The sequence below is a fragment of the Colletotrichum costaricense genome (genome assembly GCF_030867565.1).
Source record: "Colletotrichum costaricense strain IMI 309622 chromosome Unknown Scaffold_6.1, whole genome shotgun sequence".
NCBI lineage: Eukaryota > Fungi > Ascomycota > Sordariomycetes > Glomerellales > Glomerellaceae > Colletotrichum > Colletotrichum costaricense.
The window spans coordinates 825,777-845,870 of NW_026848235.1; the positions used below are offsets into that span (position 1 = coordinate 825,777).

The window sequence follows — 20,094 nt, forward strand, 5'->3', positions numbered from 1 at the left end:
TGGGTAGTGTGCAACAGTACGATGACACCAATGACGACGAAAAGCATCCGATACAACTAAAACTCCAAGTAAACTCCATGTAATGAATCATCGCCTCAGCAACTTCGGCAGATTCATCGGCTCTCCAGACCCCAGCGAACTCCGGAACACGGCAGCCATAGCAGGCGATAGCCCAATCTCCTCCGTGCGATCAATCCACTCATTTAGAACTAATGCCTCAACAGCTTCTCCCGTCTCAGTCTCCAAATGCTCTCTTATCTGGCTTACATCTAACTCCAAGTCGCCAGACTCGTGGATGTACACAACTTCATCCTCCTTAGACCCAGACATGACGGCACTCACCACCCCACTGGTGACCGTCTCCGGCTTCACCAAGTCGACAAAGCCGCTCAGACCCGGCGCGGCCGGCACGGCGCGTACGCGTCGTGAGTAATCGAGCATGTTCTGCAGGACATCAGCAGCCGGGTTCTCGCCGGTCCTGTCGGCCTCTGGACGCATGATGCTCGACGGACGATGAATGTAGATCGGCAGACCGATTTGTCCGTGAATGTTCTCGAGGTACACCTCGCTGGCCCACTTGGATGCGACGTAGCCGTGTTGGCCGTCCGCCGGGGGCATGTGTTCGCGGACCGAGACTTCGGCCAGCTCCTTAAAGGGGGTATACATGGCAACACCCGTGGTGGACACATAGTGCAGCGGGATCTGCCGGGGGCTACACAGCCGGACGAGCTCCTGCGTTGCCCCGAGGTTTGCAGCGCGGAGAGAAGGATAAGTCTTGAGATGCGAGACGTCCGCTCCGTTATGGATCACCGCATCGGCGGAGTGGAAGATAATGAGGGCTGCTTCTTCCGTGAGACCGAGGCGAGGCAAGCTGAGGTCGCCTTCATAAAACTCTGCCTTTGGCCCAAGCTCAGAAAATAGATCTTGCCGAGCTTGGTCCTTGGGGTTCCTAACTGCTATGCAAATGACCTTCTCGATGTTCTCGTTCTCGACAAGGGATCTGGCGAGGTATTGGCCGAGGAAACCAGTGACTCCGGTCAAGACAACAGTGCGAGGGAGCTTCGCAACAGGCTCGGCAGTGTCTCGCTCAGAAACTATATCTCCCGGCAGCAGAGCGGTTTCGATTGCCCAATCGATCTGCTCTTCGAGCGCCGCCTCAGTGCCTTCAATCCCGGGAAGAAGCCGGGCCATAGACCTCAGGGTGGTAGCTTGGAAAAGCTTGGGCAGTGCGATGAAGATGCCAAGATCCGCACGGATCCGACCCTGAAGCTCGATCAGGAGAAGAGAGTTACCTCCGATTGTAAAGAAATCGGAATCCGCCTCGATGTCGTGCAGTCCAACCAGCTCTTCGGGGATCACAATTTCCCAGTAGCTCTGGAGTGTCTTCTCGGCCGTGGACAGTCTCTTGGACCCTTCGGAACCATCTCCATCATGCTCAGCGCGATGGAAAAGCCCCTGCGAGATCGGCAGGGAAGCGATGGCCCGTCTGTCGACCTTGCCAGCTACCGTTCTGGGAAGCGAGTCAATTGGTATGAGGGCCGAGGGGCACATGTTTCGTGCCAATGGCAATTCTGCGAGAAGCTTCTGGAGGAACTTGCTCGTGGAGCCGGTCAGACTCTCGCCCGAGAAGACGACATGGACGACCATGAATTTGACCGACCCGTCAGAGGTGCTGCGAAGAGACGCCACGGCATCGGCGAGAAGTCCGTTGGAGGCTTGTACGACGGTATTCTCTACATCCTTCAAATCAATACGCACACCGTTAAGCTTGATCTCTGTGTCGTCTCCGATGCGCCCCTTCAGAACGAGCATGCCATTGTGCTGCAAGTATCCGACGTCGCCTGTTCGATACATGGTCGTCCATCCGCGCTTCACATCGTCCTCGGTTGCAAAGGGATCCGGCAAGAAGGATGCCTGAGTCCGGTCCTCCATGTTCAGGTAGCCTTTGGCAACGCCAACACCACCGATAGCAATCTCGCCCGTTTGACCGACCGGCTGAAGGTTCAGGCTAGCGTCTAGGATGTAAAAGCGCTCATTTGCCGATGCCACTCCAACGGGGATGGTTCCGTGATAAGATCCAGGCTCACGGTACGACAGCTCCATTTTGGTAGATCCACATGTTGTCTCTGTGGGACCGTACACATTGAAGAGACGGAGGCTGTCGCGATCCACCTCACGGAAGCGCTGTAGAAGCGGCTCGGTGACGGCCTCTCCGGCGACCAAAGCCAGGCGCCAGACCGAGGACTGCAATGTGGTCTGGTTTTCGCGCCTCAACCAACTCTTGTACTCAGTTGGAGTCGCGTAGGTGGCCGTCACACCTTGACCCTTGATGAGCTCGACCATCGCGTTCGAGTCGGCGCGCAGAGTGTGAGACACAGTGTGCAGCTGGGCTCCCACGCCGAGAGCCAGGAAGATTTGCGTCACGGATAGGTCGAAGCTCCAAGCGCTCTGCTGGAGAACGACATCATATTGGTTTAGCTCGTAGGTCACCGCGCAGTGATCGAACTCGTGCTTCAAGCTGCTATGGCGTAAAATGACTCCCTTCGGGGTTCCTGTTGAGCCGCTGGTGTACAGAATGATGGCCGCTGCGTTCGGTTGAGCGAGGTTGGGAACCTCTTTCTCACCCAGCTCTTTTAAGGCTGACACGTTGACTATAGAAGTACCTCTCTCGAACTCCAGATTGGTTGCATCGTCTTTCGTCAAGTCGTGTAACAAGATTGAGGATGGCTGGCTGTCGCGCACGATCAGTGATAGTCTGGCGACTGGCGTGTTGACGTCAAGCGGGACATAGACGGCTCCGATTCTGAGGATCGCGAGGAGAGAAGGTATCCAACAGATTGATGGGTGCTGGAAGACAGCGACTCTCGAGCCGGGCTGCACACCTTGACGAAGGAGTTCCGATGCAATCGCGTTCGTCATAGTAGAGAGTTTTGCATAGGTAATCGAGCCACTAGCGTCGTCGGTCACGGCAACTCTCTCCCTGACAGTCTGGAAGAAGCTGTCGAATCGATGAATGAGGGTTTCGGGCCAAGATGAGTTGAAAGTCGCGCCTGAATGGATGTTAGCAACCTGGTATGGTACAGAGTCAAGATACCGCTCTTTGGTGAACTAACCGCGACCCAATGTAAGAGCCTTCTGCAGAACAGCTGGTCTGAAGTGCCAAGTGCTACCAACAGCCTCATCCGGTGCGTTGGCGAACTCGCGAAGAATATCCTCGTACCCATGCTGCAAAATCTGCGCATCAGACTCCGTGTACAAGGACTCTTGCAAGTTCAAGAGAATGCGCGTATCCCCAGTAGTGTTGTTGATCACGGTGAAGGTAATGTCGTAAGGAAGCTCAGCCATCTCCTGCTTCATCATCGTCATCCTGCATCCGAGGAACTTTTGGCCGTCTTCAAGGTCGTTCTCGGCGTAATTCATGAATGCCTGCGCCAAAGGCGTGTGGGTAGCCTGACGTGAGATGCGGAGCTCATTCAGGATTACCTCAAGTGGGATCGAGTTGGCAAGAACAGCAAAGCTCTTCTCCCGCGCCTCGTCCAAGGCACTAAGGAAAGGCTGCTCCGCGTTGGCGACCATGCGTAGGGGCAACATGTTGAGGAACGGGCCGATACCGGTGCGCATACTATCGTCTCGCCGGCAGCTGTCTGCGATACCGATACAGACGTCGGTGGTGCCGAGGAACCTATGCAGGAGTATCTTGAAGGCCGCGAGGTGGAAGTGGAACGGCGTGGCGCGATACTTTCTAGCTACCTGACGGATCTTTGCTGAGAGCTGTTTGTCGATGCGGAAATCTGGGATGCGGGAGGCGTAGCGCTCAAGAGGCTGCCGCTCAGAGATCTGGCTGCGATGGAGGGATAGAGGATCGGGAATAGTGGTAAACTCGTGGCGCCAGAATTTGATGGCCTCGTCCCATTCTCCGGATGAGTACTGCCTTTGCTGGTCATCAGAGTAATCGAGGTATTGGAGAGGGTTCGGGTCGAGGGGATATCCGTTGTACAGTCGCTCCAGGTCGCCCATGACAGCGTCATTGCTGGCTCGATCGAAAAAGATGTGGTGAGAACTCATCAAAAGGTAGTGATCCCGTGGCGAGTATGAGAGTAGAATCGTCCGGCTGGTCTCGCCTCGGCTAAGGTCGAAGACATGGCCCCGGAGTGCTGCGTACTCATCGAAGAGCTCGCTCTTGGTGTAGATCCTCTTGTGCTCGAGGGCGAAAGACGGGGTCTTCATGACTCCTTGACTGGGCTGGCCGTCGCGCTCGCAGATGCAACTACGCAACGACTCGTGGCGTTCTCCCAAGGCTCGAACAGCGCGGGAGAGATCGGCAATTCGCACTTCCCCGCTAAGATGAAGCATAACTGTGTTGTTCAGAGTGGTCTTGTCAGGCAAGAGTTCGTGCACAAACAAGAATACTGACTGGGTGTAAGACAAGCGCCCGAACCTTTCCAACTGAACTTCCTGAGGTCTTGCCTCTTTCTCCTCCTTGATTCCGAGATCGCCGTTGGCTACAGATGAGTTCTCTGTCTCGGGAGCAGTCGAAGGTGGTGTTCCAGACTTTTGGGATGACTCCTCAGAGGATGGTGATGTGTCCTCAGACTGAGAGGAGGAGAACAGCTTGGGTGCCAGCTCTTCCGGTATCTCTTCCACAGCGTGGTCGATGAGACCCTGGAGTGCTTCACCCTTGAGAATCCGAAGCGCGGGAATGTTGACCTGGAAGTTGTTGAGGAACCAAGAACGGATCCTGACGGCGACTAGAGAGTCGAGACCCAGCTCGTCGGTGCGAACGGCGGGTGTGATGGCATAGTCGTCGCTGAGATGGAGCATCTTGCGCATCTCGGCAATGAAAGATTCTAGTGTTGTGTTAGTCATTAACCTCACGGGAAGTGGAAACAGAAGTAGTTATGATCTCACCGGTGATTATCTTCTCAACATCATCTCTCGTGGTCGCAGTGGCCAATTGGTCCTTGATAGACGGACCAGCCTGCGTATTAGCCGCGTTCGTGTCTTCGACAGCGACCCTCTCCGTGAGACACGCGAACTGAGGATAGCTGTACCACTGCGGCCGGTTAGGCGCGTTGGCCGGCATCCGTCTCAGTCCGATGGAGATCTGCCACTCGGCGCCCGATTCAGGATGGCCATACTGAATGGCCTCTGCCAGTGTCTGGTGAACATCGTACTCAGAGATAGTCAAGAGACCTCGCTCAAAGGAGGGTCGAGTGAGGACATTGCCCTTCTCGCGGGTAATGTAACCTGTACCCATGATCAAGCCGAGCTCCACAACCGACGCGGGCAAGCCACGCTTGCGTCTTTGCTGCGCCATGCCGCTCATGAAGAGGTTGGCTGTGGTGTAACCTGCCTGGCCGGGATTACCTGCGACGGTAGCGACAGAGGAAAAGAAGATAAAGAAGTCCAGTGGCTCATCTCCTAAGATGCGATCAAGGTTTAGACTACCCTCGACCTTGGGACGGAGAACGCGGCTGAAATCTTCGAGTCCCATGTCGCGTAGCGACATATCAAGCAGAATCATGGCGCCTTGGTAGACACCGGCGATTGGAGGCAACGTGCTAGAGATCTCGCGATGTGCCTGCGAGAGGGCGTCGTAGTCGGTGAGGTCACTGCATTTCTCATGTTAGTCTATGCCTTCAATTTGGTATGACGGTCAGCTTACCATGCCACAATACGAACCACTGCGCCTCTCGCTTCTGTAATCTTAAGCCACGTCTTATCGACCTTCGGATTGCGACTAGTGATAACTAGGTACTTGGCGCCATTCCGAATCATCCAGTCTGCGATAGAGATTCCAAGATCGCCAGACAGTCCAACCAACCAATAAGTCCGATCAGCCTTGAATTGGGCAGTTGCGGGTTGAACAGTGATAGAAACAGAAGAGGCGTTCCAGTCGACAATGGTAAGGGCATCAGGAAATCCCTTGACCGTCTCGAGATCTTGGACCTCGATCAGGCTAATTGCCGCATCATCCTGTGTACGGTTCTCAAGAGCTGAACCGGCATCGGTCGCTGCAGTTGCCAGTAGCTTGTTGACGTCGTCGGCAGACGCTCGGCTCATCTTTGCAGTTGCGGCAAATAGGGAAGACACATTGACAACAGGGATACCGGCTGGAAGAGACGTAGACACTGGTGATAGGCCATCTTGTGCTGTAAAGTCGATATATCGGGAGATGTTGAGGGGGAGAAGCTCCCTGATCTGAGATTGGCGCATGTAACGTCCAACGTAGACAGCATCAGTGTGCTTCGCAATCTCTCGGGAAGAGGTAGTGAAAGCCAAATTGATGCCAGCAAGCTTAGCATGTCTACTGAGTAGCTTCACTACCGCCTGAGGAACGTTATGAGCTAAGAGAGTGTCGCCTTCAGTGAGGGAGCCCGCAAGTGCTGGCATCAGAAGTTGCGCAGCGACATCTGCCAAAAACACCGCCGCAGACTCAGGTGCAACGGAACAAGCGACGAGGCACTTCTTGGATATGTTGACGACCGAGGCAACAGACTCGGAAAGTCCAACGTACCGAGTGCCGCTCGTTGCGCAGCTTCCCAGTACCAAGAATGCATCCCCACCGCCAGTCTTGATGGCATCCAAGCTGGAATGCGTCAGCTTCAAGGTGACTACGCTGCCATCGGAGAGGCCGCTGGCAAGAGAAGGCCGTTCGACAAGTATATGCCGGTCATCGACACTCTCAATAGCGATTTGAGAGGTCAGAGTCTGAGCGTCCTTCACAATCGTCCTGCGCGCCGAGTTGTAGCGATCATTGGCGGTGCTGACAGGTCTCATCCGGGGAACCAACTGGCGTCCGTCTGAGTCGATGACGATCTCAGACTCGACAGACCAAAGGGACTTGCGTTGGCTTTGATCTTGGACCGAACCGGACATTTGGAAGCGCAGGACAGACTCCACCAACGCTCTGGCGTCGACACGGTGCGCATCTTGGAAGTCGATGAACTGGTAACGGATCTCTGGAATCTCCCACAAGGCCGATCGGGCGAATCCGACACCCATGTTACCGAAGGGATTGTCGACCATGCGATCTTGAGTGATCCATGCGATAGACTTCTCAGATCCGAAGAGATGCTTGAGGCCAGCCCAACGAGCAGCTGTGATGTCTTTGAAGACGGGATGGTCGAGGTCCTCGAGAACAAGGATTGTAGCTTTCTCGTTGATTTCGACATCATCAAGTCTCTCCAGCGACTCAACCACCGTAATCTCATCGCAGAAAGCATGGATCAGCTTTCGAATGTCCTGCACCAAACGAGAAACACGCAAAGTGGCTCCTCCAATGATGAAGAGATGCTTGATGACAGCTTGTCCAACAAATAGCGATGGAGATGCCAAGAGAGGCTCCCGAATAAACTCGACCCAGTCATCAACAGCCTGCGAGACCATGACGGAGTTGGGGAGAGACATGGCATCCTTGACGGGCGTCATGGTGTCGACTCCTGAGAACCCAGTCTTGCGCAGGATGACATCCCACTTGGACTCAGAAACGCAAGCACCCAGGGTTCTACCCTCCTCAATACCCTGCCACCATCCTGGCAGACATCCGAAGAGCGCGGTGCCACGGATGATGTCGGTATTTGTAACCTCGTAAAGAACAAGGTAACCACCAGGCTTCAGAAGCGATCGCACGCGGCGCACAGTATGCTCAATGCTCTTGGTGGCATGTAGCACGAAGGAGGCAACGACAATATCATATGAATTCTCTTCGAAACCCTGAGTCTTCATATCCTGCTCGAGGTCCAGAACGCTGTAGACCATGCGATCCTCGAATGCCTCAAACTCCGCCTCGGCCTTGTCGAAGAAGGCCGCCGAGACATCGGTGAAGGTGTATGATGCGAAATTGTCGTCCACCCGCTTGAAAATCTCTCTAGTAGCCTGCCCGGTGCCGGCGCCGACCTCCAGAATCTTGCTCTCGGGATAGCGCTGGAGGATCTGCACGACAGTCTCAGCTAGGAGATCGGTGCCTCGGGTGATACTTCGGGCTTGAGCGTAGTAGTCGGCGAGCAGTCCGTTGTTCATTAAGTGCTCGAGCATGGTTGTCTCTCCCAGAATGGCTCGCGGCATCTGATCCCCGACAATATGCATGGCCTTGACCTCGGGTTGATCAGAGAACGGTTTGGACAGGGCTAAAATGTTTTCCAAAGTGTCATTGAGCCATTCCTTCTTGGCGTAGCGATGCTTGCCTTGCTGGACGAGCTTGTGAGTATGCGAAGCGAAAGATAGATAGGCGGCATTATACGGGTCAGATCTCCCGGGGTGATCCTCTGGAATCTGGCCTTCCAGCTGTCGGAGGTAGAAGTAGCTGCCACGCTCTAGAATGACTGCCATCTCCTTGTCCTGAGCAGAGGCATCGTAAGTGCCAGGGATGTCAGCATTGGGCTCAGAATGCACCCAGTGCGTAGCATAGAACTGCTGCTGATCATCTGCTGGGGAAGCAGGAGTGAAGGGGACAACGTGGAGTCCTTCCACCTGAACAGCAGTGAACTCTCCATCTTGGTCATGGATGTCGACATCGCCCTGGAATCCAGAGGTATCCGCAGACTCAGTGTCGTCGGCCATGGATGCGACGAATGGGACTTCAGCAGCGCCTGACCAGTGACGCCCACACAAGGAAGGGTTGATTCTGATCTTGTCAATGCGTGTCGGCAGATGCAGACTCCAAAGCCTGCCATCTTTAGGGTAGCTGAAGGTTAAGATTATGGAGTGGAAGGCTGCGTCCAAAACCGCGGGGTGGATGATGAGAACCTCGTCATCAGACTCAGGTGCTGTCAAGGCGAGAGAGCCAGACGCCTTGCCAAGCTTTCTCTTCAAGTCAGACAGAGCTTTGAAGGGACCCGTGTACCCGTAGCCGAAATCGCCGAGGGAAGAGTACGCGAGCTCTGTATCGACGTCCACCATGTAAGGCTCGATCCGGGCAGTCGCGGGCAGCGTGTCACGAGACGCCTCTCCAAGTGAGACGGAGATTTCGCAACTTGCGACGAGCTGGAAGTCCTTGTGTGATCCTATACATGCCTCATACGTAAAGTGGGCTGTGATAGAAGCAGGGTCGTCGCGGATGATGTTGCTGATGACGGACCGAACCTCGATGCCAGACTCTTGCTCATCGTTTCCGAACACCAAAGCCTGATGAATCACCAAGTCGTTGATTTCCATGAGCTGAACCGGAGTCTCTTCCGCAAGGAAGGGAATGGTCTCAAACGCCGTGGCAGCGTACGCAGCTGCGGGGAAGACCGTCTGGCCTTGGATTCTGTGGTGGTGAACCCAGGGGAGATCATGAGGGCGCAGGATCGCCTTCCATGTGACCTGGTGTGCTGAGCTCTGGGGTTGCAAGTCTCCGAGAAGCTGGTGAACGGGTTGACTCCTTGTGCGCAGGTTCTTTGATAAGTTAGACTCGTGCCAATACCCTTGAGAGTGATTCCATTGATATGTTGGCAAATCAGATATGAAGTGGTGCTGCTTCGGTCCGCTAAGTGCAGATTCGTAGCGATCAAAGTCGATGATGAGGTTGTCAACGTGCGTCCACACATAACCGATTGCAGAGGAAACACTCTGGACTGCGTTGGTGTTGCGCTGGAGTAAGCCAGTATACGGGATTTCAACTTTTTTCTCCTTGAGCGTGTCAAGAACGGGACCCTTGAGAGCAGGGTGAGGGCCGACTTCAATGGCAGCGTCAAAAGGACCAAGTTGCATTGCCTTTTCGACTGCCTGCATGAAGAGCACTGGCGAGAGGAGGTTGTCGACCCAGTATGAGGCATCAAAACTGTTTGACGCGTCGAGAGACCGGTCCGGGTTGACACTGGAAACCCAAGTGCACTTGGAGTCAGATCGCTTCATCTGGATGGCGAAAGGCTTCATGGACTCGAGATACGGCTGGGAGCAAGGGACCATGTGGTGTGAGTGGTAAGCCTTGTCCACTCGCAGGCGTCGCACGAACTTGCTCTCGTCCTCGAAAATGTCAATCATCTCCTCAATTGCATCTTCGTCGCCAGAGATGGTGATGCTGGAGGAAGAGTTGCATGCGGCAACCTTGACTCTTCCTAAGAAGTAGTCATCGTTGCAGATAGATTCGGCGTCCTCCAAAGTCGTTCCGACCGCTAACATCGCACCTTGCACCCCCTCTGGACCTTCAGCCAAACGCGAATGAAGGCCACGGTAGTATGCGATGCGAATAGCGTCAATGGCAGATAGGGCTCCAGCAGCAAAGGCTGCCCCAATCTCTCCAGAGGAGTGACCAACTACCGCAGCGAAGTTGATACCGCTTTGACGAAGAAGCTCAACAAGGATGACTTGAACAGCAGTGCACAGAGGTTGCGCAACTGACGCACTTCCAATCTGGCTCGTCTTCGCTTCAGCAAGCAGTTGTTCTCTCAGAGTCCAAGCCGGGCGATCCGTCTCAGGCAACTGCACCAAGGCATCATCCATGGTGGCCAGCAAGTCGGCGGCGTACTGGGAGGTCTCAACAAGCTCAGCACCCATGCGAGCCCACTGCGCACCTTGACCTGTGAACACACCCAACAAGCGAGCTTCCTTGGTGCTGGTTCCGGCAGCCTTGGAATCCAACTGGAAGTTACTGTTGCCAATAATGCCCTTCAGGTTGGTCTGGAGTACCTCAATAGTTGACGCTGGCAGCGCCAGTCGCAAGGGAAGACGAGAGCGGCGTGATCGTAATGTCCACGAAAGGTCTGAAGGGCTAGTTTCGGGATTTTGCCCCAAGTACTCGACATGGGCGGCGAGACTAGACAGGAGCGATTGCTTTGACTGTGCGGAGAAGAGGAAAGGAGCGACGCTTTGGGTGTCGATGTCTTCCTCGGAACTGGACGCCTCATATCCCTCGAGAATGATGTGCGCGTTTGTACCACCAAACCCGAAGCTGTTCACGCTGGCTCGCCGGCTTTGACCCGGCGCAAGCTGTGGCCAAGGAGTGAGTTCCTGGGGAATCTTCAAGTTGCGGTAGAAAGGCAAAACGTTTGGATTGAGGTTTTCCAGCAGCATGTTCGGTGGTACATAGCCGTGCTTCATGGCTTGCACGACTTTGAGAATACCGGCTATACCGGCTGTGCTCTCCGTGTGGCCGATGATGGTCTTAATGGAACCGACGAGCAGACGATCCGCGACAGGATCCCTGTTGCCGAAGAACGCGGTGTGCACGGCCTCGGCCTCGACTGGGTCACCTGCCGGCGTGCCCGTGCCGTGAGCTTCGAAATACTGGCACCGATCGGTGTCGGACTCCGGGTTGAGTCCTGCCTTGGCATAGGTCGCGCGTATAAGCGACGCCTGCGCTGCTGCACTGGGCATAGTAATGCCGCGACTGCGACCATCTTGGTTCACGCCGGTCTCGCGAATAATGGCTTCGATATGATCTCCGTCAGCTAGCGCGGCACTTAGCGTCTTGAGAACAACAGCGGCCACGCCGTCACCGCGGGCGTAGCCGTTAGCACCTTGGTCCCACATGCGAGAGCGACCATCGGGAGAAAGCATTTTCAGCTTGCTCTCGTGGATATAAGGCTCTGGACCGAGAAGAAGATTACTTCCGGCGGCTAATGCGACACGGACCTCTCCGGATCGCAGAGCCTGGACGGCTTGGTGCACCGCGACCAGACTGGAGGAGCAGGCAGTGTCCACAGTGAGTGAGGGTCCATGCCAGTCGAAGAAGTACGATATCCTGTTAGAAACGATACTCCGAGCGGTACCTGGGGCTGTTAGTAAAGCCTTCATTGTGTTAAAGGGTGCAACTCTCACCTATTGCAAGGTACGTTGGGACGTGCTGCAAGTCTCGAAATTGCAGAGATTCGTAGTCGACATACATAACACCGACATAAACACCAGTGTTGGAGCCTTTGAGGCCTTCGATAGTCAAGCCAGCGCCTTCCAAGCCCTCGTAAACTGTCTCCAGAAGGAGGCGCTGCTGAGGGTCCATAGCTATTGCTTCCGGCGCTGTAATATTAAAAAATTGGGCGTCGAACTTGGCGACATCTTCTTGAAGTAGGTAGGAGTGCTTGACGTTGGCGTGACCGGGAAACTGAGAATCCTTGTGGTGAAATCCGCGAACGTCAAATCGACTGTGCGGGATCTCACAGAGTACATCGCGCGGTTCTCGGAGCAGATCCCATAACTTGGAGGGCGAGCTGGCACCTCCTGGAAACCTGCAGCCGCTTCCGACAATCGCAATGGGCTCGTTCCCTTGGGAAGCCATGTTTGGGGAGGCCATACTAAGCGACTGGACGTGCTCAGAATAATGTGATCGGGACGGTTGAGGAAACCTTCTAGAGAAGCCCCTTGATAATGATGGTAGACGGTTGTTGGTATTGTACAATGTGGCAAGCTTAAGAGGCGCTGTGTAATCCCCGCGTGATGCGTTCAAAGAACAAGAATAAGAGGCGCGATCTAAGCTGTCGTTTCCAAAGGTACTATTTGATCAACAATTGGACTCAGACTACAATAACTATGCCTCTCAAGCTTCAACTCTCCAACTCGGGAACATATCACTTACCCGATTTCGATCCAGACCTTGAGGCAAATATTGAACAGGCAGTCGTCGGATTCGATCCCTGTCACCTGTCATCGTAGAGCCCAGGCCCTGGATGCAAACTGGTCCCTGCAGCTCTGCCTTAGTGGGCTCCGAATCTGCGGTCAGGACCAGCTTACACCCCCACGTCGGGAGCAAGTGGGTTCGGCAGGATCAGCCCGGCAGGAGCACGTCTTATGCCTCCGAAGGTGTGAGAAAGCCCTCCGAACGGCCTGATTAGGATCTTACGAGTACAACGTGGGGGCAAACCGATTGGCCAGAACCATTCTCCAGAAGGAATCCTTCAGACAGAGACCCGTAGACTTCGCTTTTGGGTAGTGAGAAGGCTGGGTTCTGTGCGCAAGAAGCCGATTACCGAGTCGGTGACTTTGCCTGCGGATGTGGCGGCTGAGGCAGGTTCATCGCCTCATCTTTCACTTTGCTTGCACGCTTTAGGCTTCTAGGTCTATGGAATGCGCGGATGTCCGGTCTAGGGCTTTATGCCTTACTAATCCGTGATGGGCACATGAAGTCTTACATGTAGTCGCCGCATTCTGTCAAACTTGGAATTGATCGGGCCGGGCTGTAAATCCGTTTTGGCGCATCAATCCATCCTGTTGCCGCCACCATGCTGGATCTTGAGTTTGCTGGTACGGGTTGGGCAACTCGCGATAACGCCACGATTGCCTTCGGCTGTGTTAGTGATCCTTTGCACCTCGATAACCACTCCACATACTATAGAGTGTCTAACCATCTTCTAGATCATAGCCTATAGTGTGATTCGAAGCATCTATTTGATTTGGTTTCATCCTTTAGCAAAATATCCTGGACCCAGAATTGCTTCAGTTTCCAACGTCTGGTACGGATACCAATGGTAGGTTGGCAAACTTCGACAAAGGGAGTGCATCCCAGAAAATAGCCAAGACTAATTTATTATCTTCAGGCTGTCCGGTCGCTATCCTTGGGCAATGCAACGAGCCTTCAAAAATTATGGTGAGCTGTAATCACTTTCTGGTGGGAAATTGACTTTCTCACATGAATAGGCGATGTTGTTAGAATTGCACCCAACGAGCTGATCTTCATAACTCCCAAAGCCTACACAGGTATGTTCTCTGCGACCTGTCCTGATGCTGAAATTTCTAACGCAAAGTTGGCAAGACATCTACACCAGCAGCATCAATGGACGGCCTGGCTTTGTCAAGTCTGACATGCTCGATACCGGGGACAAGTACGAGGGCTTAGCTTCGGAAAGGGATATCGACAAGCACCGGGCTGCCCGCAAGCAATTGGCTCCTGCATTTAGTCCCCGGTCTTTAAAGCAGTATGAACCCATCATTCATGCCGACGTGGACGAGTTTGTCGAAGTGCTCAAGAATTCACCTGCGACTGGAGCGGGGGTCGACATTGCTCCATGGTTTGAGAGAGCCACTTGTGATCTTGGTGGCTCGATCACACTCGGCCACAATTTCAAAAACATCCAGTCTGGTCAGTGATACCCGGGCCTCGGTGCTTACGAACTCTTGCAACTAGATTGCGCTGGAATCTCGGCTGACATGATCGCCGAATAGGCCAAAACCACCCTATCTTAGAGTCACTGTTGCGCATTGGTCACTGGGCCACATTCCGCAACGTCATGCGCCGCTTTCCCCTGCTCTACCCACTATCCTATGTCTTTCTGCCGCCAAAAGTGGCGTTCAGCTACTTCAGAGCTCACTCGACGAGTAAAAAGCTCATCAGAACTCGTGTCGAGGAGCGTCACGACCGCAAGGACTTGGATTACATGACCCAATTTCTGAAGAACGAGGAGGCGCTCCCGCCAGATGGTTTCCTCGTGTCTCAAGCCGGCCATCTCATTCTTGATCATTACGAATCTTCGAGTGTCTTGACGGCGGGTATGTGTTTCTTGACAACGAACGATGAGGTCATGAACAAGCTACAGAACGAGTTGAGAACGACTTTCAAGTCGTATGAAGATATTACGGAGGATAAGCTTCAAGATCTGCCCTGGCTCAATGCTACTATTGAGGAAGTCATTCGACTTCACACCAATGTTCCTTACGGACTTCCAAGAATCAGTCCTGGTCACATTGTTGATGGGAACTACGTGGCAAAAGGCGTAAGTAATCCAGCCTACTCTCCAGTCACTGCTCATCAGCACCTTCTCAGTTCCTTTGTCGAGAAATCAAAACTGACCTCAGAGTCAGGTCGTTGTTTCGTCCTGCGCATATGCTACGACTCACTCGGAGAAGTACTTCAGCAAGCCGTACGAGTTCAAGCCTCAGCGATGGCTTCCTAAAGATCATGCAGAGTATGACCACGTTTTTGATGGTGATGACCGAGCTGCCTTTAGGCCTTTTAGTGCCGGATCTCGCAATTGCCTTGGCCAAGCCATGGCCTACCTGGTGCTTCGTATCATGTTCGCAAAGCTTTGCTGGAAGTTCCAGTGGGAGCTCTTGAACAAGAATGAGATGGACTGGGATCGGGATCTTCGACTCTACATTGTATGGCAAAAGCCAAATGTGCACGTTCGCATTACTCCTTTCGAGCGAAAGGTATGATCAGAGACATTGATAAGTCGTCCACACGGCTCTGTCCATGTACTAAGGTAATCAAAGTACCAGTCAAGCTTGGCCCAAATGCAACAACTCCATGTATTTAGATCAGGTACTTATGTGAAATAAGTTGTCTGAATTTCTCTTCAAAGATACCGAAATGGACACCGATGATGACGACGAAGGCGGTGATCTTGCGATAATGGCTACAGCTCCTTGTGATATCCAGGTCTCTCCCTCTTTCTAGTGAAACTCGTTTGGGATACAGACCAGCGGCTTGACTCATTGTGACAGCCCGGTGGCTTTAATCAGAAGATCTGCGCTCTTAACAATAAAACTTGAGGCGACTATGATTTCTAAGTTCTCCTATTCTAATTCCATGCCACCGCTCTTATCGTCTATGTATTAGAGCCTCTGATCCGTTTGCTAGCCTGTCTAATAGTTTGGAAAGTCTCCCGCGTTTGTCTCATCACACCTCTAACAATTTCAGAAGTCTCTAAGCGACTAAGAATCCCAGCCTCGCCCTCGTTCGTGCCATCTCGTTGGTCCCAAATTCGAAACTCCGCAGGTAGACCCATCAGTCGCTCCACCGTATGCATCTGATACTCAAAGACTTGAGTCATCATCATGAGCTGTATGCTTGTGGGCTGCGCTAATAGCTGAGCCGCGCTCGCGGCCGATGTCCCTGATCCAGACCCTTCGCGCAAACACCTGCTCATGCGGTTGAATACGATCTCAAACAGCTCACCGAGCTGGACATATGTTGATAGAAGCATCAATGTCAAAGATAGTGCCGGTGGTGGCACAGGGGTCACGGACTCTAGGACAGTTGCGAACCGCATGGTTACATTGAGAACGCGGTTCCAAATGCTGAGGTCCTGGCCTCCTGGTGATTCTGTATCTTTCCCATGCTGAAATGCGTCTTTTGTGAGATGCGGGTTCCAAGACTCCCATGGCTGATCCTTGAGTTCCGCTAATTGATGAGAAAGGCTGCCAAGGAGGCCTACCACATGGGCCCCCGTGTCACCAGCGTTCGAGGTGCTAGGTGTGGCGATCCCGCTTTGACCAGAGAGCTTGTCTTCAACATCCGTCATTGGCTCGTGGAGATCCCTGTTCAAGTGTTCGGCCATGTCGTTTAGATCTCCGAAGTCGAGATCGGGGACGCTTAAGTCGGAGAAGACGTGTGAGTGTGCTCTTGACGAGGGTATGGTGGGCTCGCCGGATGTTGACATCGCAGTCGGGAAATTTGATGCATCTAACCACATGGTCGAGGTAGTATCAACGTGATCTAGCACCCTATTGCTGGTGAAGAACTGCGAGGGGCCTGGATCTGGCGGTTGGCTCTGTGTTGTCGTCGCAGGATCCGTACCCATTGCGACACGCACACCGCGATGCGTTGAGGAGCGACCATTCCGGGCGCCGTACAGCGATCGACTATCCTCGACCTGGCCACGGTGGTTCGCATGTATTGGAGGCCGTCCCAATGGCCGACCGATGCTCGTGACACACATCGCACCTAGACGGAGACAGCGCTCGCAGGTGCCACCATCCGGTTGGCTTCGGGGACATTTGAGCTTCTGCTCCCGGCATCGGTCGCAAGCGTATCTCTTTGCTGTCTGGTTGTTCATAATACCGGGAGGCTGTTCCGATTAATCGTCCGTGCGATATGATCAGGGGGTTGTCGCTCCGCGTGTAAGTCTCTTTCGGTGTATTTGAAGTCATTCGGAGCGGGAGCCAAGACCTTCGGAGGCTCAAGGAATATTTGAGTTGTGTTTTTGAACAACTATCAGACGAACAAATGTGACATTCTAGTGCGCAGGCACTGAATCCTACGCTTTCCCAATCCGACTAAACGTACGTTCTTCGTTTTTCAGCCCACTTTCACGCTCTCTCGGTAGACTACTTGGGCGTCTAGGGCCCTCGCTCATGCAAGTCGAAACTCTGAAAATGTCTCAAATTTGACAGCTTAGGAAACTGGCCAAGACATATCGCTAGCGAGCAGCAATTGGGGCATCCTACAGGTTCCTTATCCACACGAAACCTGGTTGTAGGAATGTGTTATTCGTGGGGTTCCATCGACAACTGACTAGTGGTGCTAGGTTTCCCGCCACTCGCGTAGCATGTCCAATTATACCAAGACAATTACGGCTTATTATCCGTAGAAACCCCCTCTCCTTCCGATCTGACCGACCAGAGCTCCAGGCAACTGCTTTGAATATGCAGTGAGGGCAGTCCTTGGCAACGGGTCGCATCTGAGGTGGGTTCTCTCGAGACTCGGTTGCTTAGTCTTGGCGCTAATACCATCCAGCCGGCGAAGGAGTTCATTGCGGGAGTTCCCCCCCCCCCCCCCCACCGGAGCAGTCCCTTGCCTGGTAAGGTCCAGCAGCCGGGGCCCATAGCCAGATCTATCCATTCCTTGTCTTTTTCGTATGGCAAAGTGAAAAAATGGTTAGCGTCTCGGACAGACCCGTTGAGGATTGGTATGCGGGGAGTGGTACGGGCCGCGTATACCGGTTATGATGCCGTGCATCCACAGAGCCACAACCAGACTACCTCACTTGTGCATCATAGATTCGTAGTAAGCCCTCAGCCCCAAAAGGTAACTCATTTGATGCAGTCAGCAAAACCCCGGACACAGTCAGCGAAGTCTTGACCTGAAACGGACATACGGATAAGCCCTCGTTCGGCCACTTTACAAAAAGGCACCGAGAAGGCGTGTTTGAATCAGACGATGTCCCACCCGTGGAGGATTCTGAGCCCCGGATGAACGTAGGGCTTGGCATCCTTCGATCCACACTTGGAATACGACACGTTCTTCAATTCAATCTGGAAACCAAAGAACCTTCAAAATGCTACGCATGCATCCACATATCCATGCACGCGTCACGGTTAGATCCGACTACTGTCGGGCCTAAAGACTCTCCAGCGGCACAAAGTCACGAGCGTCCTATGCATAGGGAATAGTCATTGCCCTTGATACTTGGAAAATGCTTCGCGAAATCTTGTACGCCTTCACTGGCTTAGCCCTGTTGGCTTATGCCGCAGATTTCTATTACAACGCTGGAGATGATCCAAATGAGCCGGTCCGGATACGTTCGAGATTTCCCCTTATCGGACACGTCCTGGGATTGATGAATCAAGGGCCAACCTATTACAGAAAGACAAGGTGCGTTGATTCACTTGAAGTTGCGATGAAGTATCAAGGGCACCTGATAATCAAATATCCGACAGCAATTCAACCGAAGCCGAGATCTATACCCTGGGATGTTTCAACTTCAAGGTATACATCAGTGCGTCCAGCCGGCTTCTACCATTCATCCAGAAGCAATCAAGAGCTCTGTCTTTCCGACCTTTCCTCCAGCTCGTTGCGCGAAAGTATGGTGATGCTTCTCCTGCGACTTATGAGATTTTTGGAGGCAGTCTGCCCGATGACCTAAGCCAGTCGGTGAAAATGAGCTTGGCTCCAGGCCGCCATCTTGATGAACTGAGCCTTCGAATGGGCAAGAGAGTCTTAATAGACATCGATGAATTGCTTTCAGCTAAGGCAGCAGTACCGTTGTTGTCTTGGGCTAGACATGCTGTTGTGCAAGCAACAAGTTGTGCCGTCTATGGAGAGAAGCACCCTTTTCTCGACCAGGACATAGAGAACTCTTATTGGTACTTCCCACCCTCTCTGATAGTCTCAAATACAATATCGATGCTAACTATATGTTTAAGGAAATGGATGACATATCTTACTGCCCACTTGGTTGGCTGGCTCGATGTGACGAAGAAAGGTTATGCGGCAAGAGAAAAAGTGTTTCAGTCATACATCAGGTACTGCAAAACGCTCCCCCAGGAGAGCTCTCATCTTATGAAAGAGCATCAACGCGTTCTGGGAGAGGCCGGGGTATCTAGTACGGACAAGGCTAAGCAAGCCGCCATCTTCACCATTGCCTCCTTCGGTAACTCAGCGCCGACTTTGTATTGGACCTTGTGGGAACTCTTCTCACGACAAGAAATTCTCGAAGAGGTCAGAGCAGAGCTTACAGAACACGCAGTTGTCGAGTCGGAAGACAGAGACTTCGTGCTTGACGTCGCCGCCCTCAAGTCTCAGTGCCCCCTCCTCCTCTCGGTGTTTCAAGAAACTCAGAGAACTCGCCACGTCAATCCCAGTTTTCGCAAAGTCTTGACAAACACGCTTTTGGACGACAAATACCTCTTGAAGGAGGGTAATTACCTCCAAGTACCCGGAAATGTCATCCACAACGAAACTGGCATTTGGGGCCCGACAGCTTTGCAATTCGACCCATATCGCTTCATACCCAAGAAGGGAGGCGAGCGAGATGTTTCGACTGCCAGCGGCTTTGTCCCATGGGGTGCTGCGCCGTACCTATGTCCGGCGAGACAATTTGCCGCAACCGAGATTCTCATCATAGCTGCGCTGCTTGCCATGAGGGCCGATTTATCACCTATGAATGGATCTTGGGACAAGAATCCAGCTGTCAATTATGCGGATCTTGCTACCCTTTCGCCGCCTATAAAGGATGTCGGCATGCGTGTACGAGTTCGAGAAGGGTGGGCTGGCAAGTGGACAGTGCAGATGGGCGAGAGTCGAAGCCGCGTGCCTCTCGCCTCCGGGTAGTCGTAATACTCCTTTCGAAGGTTTAGATAGTTCCCAGCGTCAATGTAAAAAGTACTTCGACCCTGTTGCATAACATGAATTGAAACTTTCGAGTACGTGAAACTCAAAACTACAAGCAATTTCTTTCCTTGGCCAAACATTCCGTCAGTCATCAATAGAGTTTCGGCATCTTTTAGCAATATATCATGTGAAAGAACGCAAAGAGTTCTAGTTGTGGATCATTCGTTACAATTGTCTTTCGGATCTTTTAATCAGATGGCAGATTTCTGTCGAATCAACAGGATCCGCTTTTTTGAACTCATGGTCATTTATTTCGTGATTTGTAGTAAAATGGCTATTCCTCAGACGGCAGGTCAACTACCATCGCGTATTGCTGTGAACGCCTCACAATGTATGAGTAAACAAGACTC

General features: G+C 53.0%; 4 protein-coding genes across 4 annotated transcripts; 2 read left to right on the forward strand and 2 right to left on the reverse strand.

Moving 5' to 3' along the window:
- Positions 1–87: 87 nt before the first annotated feature.
- CCOS01_06489 (beta-ketoacyl synthase domain-containing protein) lies at positions 88–12,196 on the reverse strand (the record flags this gene model as incomplete). Its single annotated transcript, XM_060454657.1, has 5 exons — positions 88–3,050; positions 3,114–4,847; positions 4,909–5,612; positions 5,666–11,693; positions 11,743–12,196. 5 exons carry the CDS (start codon positions 12,194–12,196, stop codon positions 88–90), a joined length of 11,883 nt encoding a protein of 3,960 aa, XP_060314357.1.
- Positions 12,197–13,136: 940 nt separating this feature from the next.
- On the forward strand, positions 13,137–15,066 carry CCOS01_06490 (cytochrome P450; the record flags this gene model as incomplete). The annotated part of the gene is made up of 7 exons (XM_060454658.1): positions 13,137–13,205; positions 13,270–13,382; positions 13,452–13,501; positions 13,552–13,611; positions 13,667–13,993; positions 14,077–14,624; positions 14,713–15,066. The coding sequence occupies 7 exons, from the start codon at positions 13,137–13,139 to the stop codon at positions 15,064–15,066; spliced, it is 1,521 nt and encodes a 506-aa protein (XP_060314358.1).
- Positions 15,067–15,458: 392 nt separating this feature from the next.
- On the reverse strand, positions 15,459–16,688 carry CCOS01_06491 (uncharacterized protein; the record flags this gene model as incomplete). The annotated part of the gene is made up of 1 exon (XM_060454659.1): positions 15,459–16,688. The coding sequence occupies one exon, from the start codon at positions 16,686–16,688 to the stop codon at positions 15,459–15,461; it is 1,230 nt and encodes a 409-aa protein (XP_060314359.1).
- A 1,359-nt stretch (positions 16,689–18,047) lies between these two features.
- Positions 18,048–19,684, forward strand: CCOS01_06492 (uncharacterized protein; the record flags this gene model as incomplete). The annotated part of the gene is made up of 2 exons (XM_060454660.1): positions 18,048–18,226; positions 18,292–19,684. 2 exons carry the CDS (start codon positions 18,048–18,050, stop codon positions 19,682–19,684), a joined length of 1,572 nt encoding a protein of 523 aa, XP_060314360.1.
- Positions 19,685–20,094: the final 410 nt, after the last annotated feature.